This window comes from Callithrix jacchus, chromosome 5 (genome assembly GCF_049354715.1).
Source record: "Callithrix jacchus isolate 240 chromosome 5, calJac240_pri, whole genome shotgun sequence".
In the NCBI taxonomy this organism is placed as follows: Eukaryota; Metazoa; Chordata; class Mammalia; order Primates; family Cebidae; genus Callithrix; species Callithrix jacchus.
This window is the reverse complement of record NC_133506.1, coordinates 160391174-160398260: the sequence shown is the minus strand read 5'-3', so window position 1 is coordinate 160398260 and position 7087 is coordinate 160391174. Positions and strand designations below refer to the sequence as shown.

The 7087-nt window shown below is 41.5% G+C and overlaps 1 protein-coding gene across 9 annotated transcripts in view; it reads left to right on the top strand.

Annotated features, from left to right (window-relative positions):
- The first annotated feature begins 2991 nt into the window (after positions 1-2991).
- The window catches only part of MTRF1 (mitochondrial translation release factor 1), a 32686-nt gene continuing 28590 nt past the window's right edge, over positions 2992-7087 (top strand). Inside the window, exons 1-4 of one of the 9 annotated variants that reach the window (XM_078370914.1) lie at positions 2992-3251; positions 3334-3543; positions 4659-4779; positions 6129-6554. In XM_078370914.1, coding sequence (XP_078227040.1) covers positions 6137-6554 — 418 coding nt within the window. In that variant the 5' untranslated portion in view covers positions 2992-3251; positions 3334-3543; positions 4659-4779; positions 6129-6136. Of the gene's footprint in view, positions 3546-4648; positions 4780-4988; positions 5227-6107; positions 6555-7087 lie in introns of those variants that run through there. The other 8 variants (XM_078370916.1, XM_078370915.1, XM_078370917.1 and 5 more) reach the window with 8 other exon arrangements.

Sequence of the window (7087 nt, the reverse complement as noted above, 5' to 3'; positions counted from 1 at the left end):
CTCACTAAGGAGAAAAAGAAATGACAAAGATTTGTATGGAATTTGCATATTCTCCCCATATCTGCATGGATTTTCTCCAGGTACACCCCCCACATTCCAGAAATGTGCATGTGAGCTGACCTGGCATGTCTCCATGGTCCCAGTGTGAGTGAGTGTGGGTTGTGAGTGCGAGTGCCCCTGACATGGATGGTGGTCTGTGCAGGGTGGGTTCGTGCCTTGCGTCCTGAGCTGCCAGGGGAGGCTCCTGCCACTCACCACACTGAACTGGAATAATTGGGGAATTAATTATCTTACTTGTTGTTACCGGTCTTTCTTACATGTGTCTGTGGCTTACATTTATTTCAGTGTTTAGTATTAGAAGTGTTTGATCTTTATTTAATAGCTTGGTGATATTTTTGTGACCAGAAGTATACCATAGGAACTTAACTCTTGCTCATTTCAATTAGCCTATGGTAAAGTTAGTTTCCTTATACATCCCTTTGCTTAAAGTGGCAGTTTCCAAGAATCTATCGACTACTTTAAGTGAAGACTTACTATCTCAATAAATTTCAACATATGTGTCTTAGTCAGCTTGGACTGCCATAACAATAAAACATACACTGGGTCAGGCATGGTAGCTCACATCTGTAATCCCAGGATTTTAGGAGGCTGGGAGTTTGAGACCAGCCTAGTCAACATAGTGAGACCTCATCTCTTAAAAAAATAAAATAAAAAGAGTGGATGGCCTAAACAACAGAAATTCGTTTCTCAGCCTCTTGGGAGGCCGGAAAGTCTAAGATCAAGGCAGCATCAAGTTAGGTTTCAGTCGGATATCTCTACTCTTGGCTTGTAGGTGGCCACTATCTCACAGAGTACTCACATAACCCCTTCTTTATTTGAGCAGGGAGAGTGAGCAAGATCTCTGGTATCTCTTTTTAGGACGGCGCTAATCCTGTTCTGTCAGAGCTCTACCCTTATGACTTCATGTAACCTTAATCACGTTCAAGTCCCTTTGTCTGATAGAGTCACGTGTATTGGAGGGGTTGAGGCTTCAATATATGAATTTTAAAAATAAATGTTAGTAATATAAACATGATTATGAATATAAACAATTCATTCCATAGCAGTGACTAATTTTTAAAGGAGAATAAAGTTATATATATATATATTTTTTTCTTTTTTACTTAAGTTATATAACTCAATACACAAATCAAAATAAAGAATTAAAGAACATTTTAGATAATTTAGGAGAATGACTTAATGTAGATCCTTTGGAACTTTTCCCTTACTGGAACATAAGTTCCATGTGGGCAAAGGTTTTTGTCTTTTCTGTTCATTGCTAAATTCTCATGCCTAGAACAGTGAATAGCTCATAACTGACGTTCAGTATTTACTGAATACATGATTGAATGTTTTCTTTCCTTTTTTGAAGCAAGGAGGCCCTGGGTCAGAGCTTAGGAGCCACGGATCACTAAGACAGATTGCCTCAATTGAATCTTGGCTCTATCACTTACTGCTTTTTACCTCGAACAAGTTACTTTAGCTCTCTGTGCCGTAATTTTCTCCTCCACAAAATGAGCATTTTAAGGTGGTAAGAATTAAATGAATTAATACGGTAAAACCATTTAGAACAGTATTTAATACATAGTACATAGAATTAGGTAGGTTGAAGTTGGTTATAAATGTTAGATATTATTTTGCATATATAGCTAATTCTCCTTTCTATGTATGTGATTTTAATCTAAGAAAATATTCTGTAAAGTCAATAATATGGGACTTTTTTTGCCTTTTCTTTCAGGAAGAAAAATTGAGGCATGGAGATAGAAAGCCTGTAAATGTGATAGCCAAGGGCTGGATCCCACTGGATTAGGAGGACGATATGCTTGCCTTTTCCTGCGATTGTTCATTAACTGGAGTTTTCGTTCTTCACTTAATCAGTGGTTCCTAAGCTATGAATCTAGGTTGAGCCCCACATTCCCTATGTGCAAGCAACATTATAAAATCTCTAACGTGGAAATATACAGTCACCTAATTTTTGGATCCTGTTATTATTATTATTATTTTGAGACAGAGTTTTGCCCTTGTTGCCCAGGCTGGAGTGCAATGGCGCGATCTCCACTCACTGCAACCTCCGCCTCCCGGGTTCAAGCGATTCTCCTACCTCAGCCTCCCTAGTAGCCGGGATTACAGGCGCCTGTCAGCATGCTCTGCTAATTTTTACTAGAGAGGGTTTTCTCCATGTTGGTGAGGTTGGTCTCAAACTTCTGGCCTCAGGTGATCCGCCTGCCTCGGCCTCTCAAGCTGGGTTTACAGGTTTGAGCCACCGCGCCCGGCCCTGTTACTACTTTTAAAATACAAACTTGGCTCGGCACGGTGGCTCACGCCTGTAAACCCAGCACTTTGGGAAGCCGAGGCGGGCAGATCACGAGGTCAAGAGATCGAAACCATCCTGGGCAACATGGTGAAACCCTGTCTCTTCTAAAAATACAAAAATTAGCTGGGCCTGGTGGCTCACGCCTGTACTCCCAGCTACTCCGGAGGCTGAGGCAGGATAATCGCTTGAACCCAGGAGGTGGAGGCAGCACTCTAGCTGGCAACAGAGCAAGACTCCGTCTCAAAAAAAAAAAAAAAAAAAAAATTGTCCTCTCCTTTAGTCATTAGGTATTTTCTGAAGGAATAAAAGCTGAAAGTATAGCAACTACACCCAGACTCTTGTAAATTTTTGGATGATGAAAAAGAGAGTTTTTATTTTTTTAAAAATCAGACAGCAGTGCTTTAGGGGTTTCTAATATATATTGCAATTGTAATTTCACATGCAATATGTTGTAAATCTTGATCGCTTAATCAGAATCGTAGAGAATCTCTCTTCTAGATTTGCAGTTAACTGTGAAAACCAAAAGCTTCACCTTTGGCTGATGGTGGGTGGAGGGGCTGGAGGCTGCCGCAAGGCAAACTACGACTCCCAGGATTCTTTGGTGGTCGCTCCTGAAAGTTGTAGTTTATTCCCGCCTTGGCCCCTCCCTCCTTCCGTCCCACCGTCTGCACCCACGCTCTGGGCTCGCGATCTGGATAATTACGGCGCGAGGGCGGTAGTCTCGTGGCAGTTTCATTCTCGCTTTTTTCATTTTTCTCATTTAGCTCAGTTATGTCTTTTTAGTCCATTGTTTCGCATGCTCGAGGACTACTCCTCCGGAGAGCGGTAGTGGCGGAGGAGGGGCTGGGAGCATGTGTTAACCCGGAAGAAGTGAACCAGGAAGTGAACGTGCTCTCGGGTTAGTCGGGCTGAAATGGGGCGGGTCTCGGAAGGTTCCGGCCTCAGTAAAGAGAGCTCACGTCCATTCTTCTTTTTCTTAGGTACTCACAGTTCTTTCCTGATCTTCCCCGCCGCCTCCCGTATCGCCTCTTTATGGACTCACTCCATATACTGAGTTACACAGCATGGTTTGCCTGTGCCGCTGCCTCGCGGGCTGTCACTTCTGACCTGCCGACGCTCGGAACATTCCCTAAAGCACCAGAGTAATACTGTGACTGGGATCGGTAATGGCGAAGCCGTGCTGTTCTCAGGTGTAGTTAATCTTGGAGAGTAAACATCTTGTTTTTTTTTTTTTTTTCTTTAATGTTAAGATTCATGACCTTGAAAGTGATTCATTCTACTAGTGTTCCTAAAATGGAAATTTTAGCAATAGGTATTCGTACAGACATGTATTTATTAGTCTTTATTCTGCCTGGTAGCAAGTGGACACTTTCTCTAACATGCTTGACATATTGGGGCGATGGAGTGTAACGTTTGTGACAGCTGGCCATTGGTGCTTTCTTCCACATGGCTTTTAATAATGTGATGCAGTATCCTAAAATCTATCAGTAGAACCCTGGAAACTTTGAATATTTTAAAGACCATTCTGAATATTTTATTTCCTAGGTGATAATGCTGAGTTAACCGACTTAGAGTGATTAAATGACCTAATGTATCAATGCACCTCCTTGCATAGTAGGATCACTGGAGACAGTAAAGGTTGCTTTTCATCAATTTTGACCCTTCTTTTTTTGAGTTGGAGTCTCACTATGTTGCTCAGGCTGGCCTTGAATCCTGGGCTCAAGGGATCCTCCTGCCTCAGTCTCCTGGGTAGCTGGGACAATAGGTGCATGCTCCTGTGCATGGCTCGACCCTTATTTCAACTTTGAACCTCGGGGTTTTAGGGGCAAAGTGTTTTCCTTGGAACACTATATTTTCTCTTTCTTAGTAAGACTATTGTGTGCTTTTGTTAGCTCTTGATTATCTCTGTTGGAGGGGAGGAGAACAGATAATTATTGTACACAGCCAATTTCACATAACCTGTAATTTTTTAAACTAACCTTTTTTTTCTGATTGTGAATGTAATGCATGCTATATGTGCAGGAGACTTGGAAAACACTGAAAAGTAGAAAAAAATCGCAAGCAAAATATATTCATAATCTCACAACTAGAAATCATTTTATTAACATTTTGGTATGTTTCTTTTTTTTTTTGAGATGGAGTCTTGTTTTATCACCTACACTGGAGTGCAGTGGTGCGATCTTAGCTCACTGCAACCTCCACCTCCCAGGTTCAAGCAATTCTCCTGCCTCAGCTTTCCAAGTAGCTGGGACCACAAGCACGTGCCATCACCCCTGGCTAATTTTTTTTTCGGTATTTTTATTAGAGACGGGATTTTCCCATGTTGCCAAGCTGGTCTTGAACTCCTGACCTCAGATGATCCGCCTGCCTTGGCCTCCTAAAGTGCTAGGATTACAGGTGTGAGCCACTGTGCCTGGCACATTTTGGTATGTTTCTAATTTAACTTTCTTTATAAAAAATACTCTATGTGCTTTTTTTGTAACATGTATTCCACATTTTGTAGAATAGTTTTTAAATGTAATTGAGATTCTACTTTGTCCCTTGCTTTTTTCACTTAATATAATTGTCACCACTGCCTGCTCTTCACCAGTCCTACTTTCTTGGTCTGTTAATACTTGAATTATTCTTCCTTTAGGATCTCACTGAAAGGGAAGCACTTTGGAAAAGTGATTGCAGAATTCAGAGTGAAAAGTACGGAGTCCTGAAGAGACAGCTTATATTATAATACCAGCTCTGTCTCTATCCAGCCGACTAAATAGATGAAGTTACTTGACTTTTGGACATCTAGATCCTTAAAATTAAAGAATTATACAAGATAATAATAATATTTTCTTCAAACTTTAGAAGATGACTCTTTGAACCACCTTAAGTTTGTATGTTTTCATTGCTGTCAAGAGCTTGTTTATACACTCAATTCTAGATTCTGGATACTTTCTTTTTTTTTTTTTGAGACGGAGTTTCACTCTTGTTACTCAGGCTGGAGTACAATGGCGCAATCTCAGCTCACCGCAACCTCCGCCTCCTGGGTTCAGGCAATTCTCCTGCCTCAGCCTCCTGAGTAGCTGGGATTACAGGCACGCACCACCATGCCCAGCTAATTTTTTGTATTTTTAGTAGAGACGGGGTTTCACCATGTTGACCAGGGTGGTCTCGATCTCTTGACCTCGTGATCCACCCGCCTCGGCCTCCCAAAGTGCTGGGATTACAGGCTTGAGCCACCTCGCCCGGCCCAATTCTGGATACTTTCTAGAAAATACCTGATTTAACTCATTTGGTTGATATATTTGTTAGTTGTACTCCTACTCAAATGCTTTAGTTAATTACATATGTTGAGCAGGTAGGAAGCAGTGCTGTTTTTATTTTTATTTATTTATTTTTATTTATTTTTTTGAGACAGAGTCTCACTGTGCCGCCAGGCTGGAGTGCAGTGCCGCTATCTCAGCTCACTGCAACCTCGCCTCCCACGTTCAAGTGATTCTTCTAACTCAGCCTCCGTAGTAGCTGGGATGACAGGCACGTGCCACCACACTCAGCTAATTTTTATATTTTGAGAAGAGAAAGGATTTCACCATGTTGGCCAGGATGTGTTTTTATTTATTTTAATACATTATTCATGCATTTGAAGAATTATTTTCATTTTGTAGGCAGTTGGATTTTAAGACTGGAGCTGGCTGAGACAGTAAATGAAACAAGATTTCTTGATGTCCCTTCCAGCTTTATTATGCATGTATTTTTACAGCTGATTTTTTAGAAGTCTGTGTTTATTGTATTTCAGATGCTGAGATGAATCGACACCTGTGTGTTTGGCTTTTTAGACGTCCTTCTCTTAATGGTTCCCTCCACTGTCACATCCAGCTCCATTCTCATCAATTTGGACAGATACATCTTGACACAAGGATGCAGGTTTTTAGACAAACCGGAAAGTGCATTCTTCATCACCTGCTAAGTAAGAATTGGTCCAGGAGATACTGTCATCAAGGCACCAAGATGCTCTGGAAGCATAAAGCACTACAGAAATATATGGAGAACCTGCATAAGGAGTCCCAAACACTTGAGCAGTGTCTGCAGCACTTCTCTGTGAATGAAGAGAAGCGAAGGTCCTTGAACAGAAGGCAGGCTGAGTTGGCACCTCTTGCAGCCGTTTACCAAGAAATTCAGGAGGCTGAACAAGCAATTGAAGAATTAGAATCAATGTGTAAAAGTAGGTAAAAGACACATATGTGTCTTGGGGAAGAGCTATGAAAAAAAACACATTTATATGTGTGTGTGTAAGTACAGGTTTGATTTTCTGAGTTCAAGCTTTATTGAACTTAGTCTGTTTTGTTTTGTTTTCCATGGAAACAGGGTCTCACTTGTTGCCCAGGCAGGAGTACGGTGACTCATTCATAGCTCACTGTGACCTCTAAATCCTGGCCTCCCACCTCAGCATCCTGAGTAGCTAGGGCTACTGTGCCTGGGCCTTCCAAGGCGATGTGATTATAGCCACTGAGCCACTGAGGCTGGCCTGAAGTCAGTCTTTCATAAAACCTACAGGTAATAAGCTCAACACTTGGAAAGAACAGGACTGTACCCAGAGTGTTTGACATACTTTAGCTACTAAAGACCAACTATACTAGGTAACTGGGCTCCTCGTGGTACTTGCCATGGTCTTAAGGTCTGGGAGACAAAATGTTGGCCTTTTCAGAAACGATTTCATGGAGCAGATCTTTGTTCAACACTGTACTTACATACTAT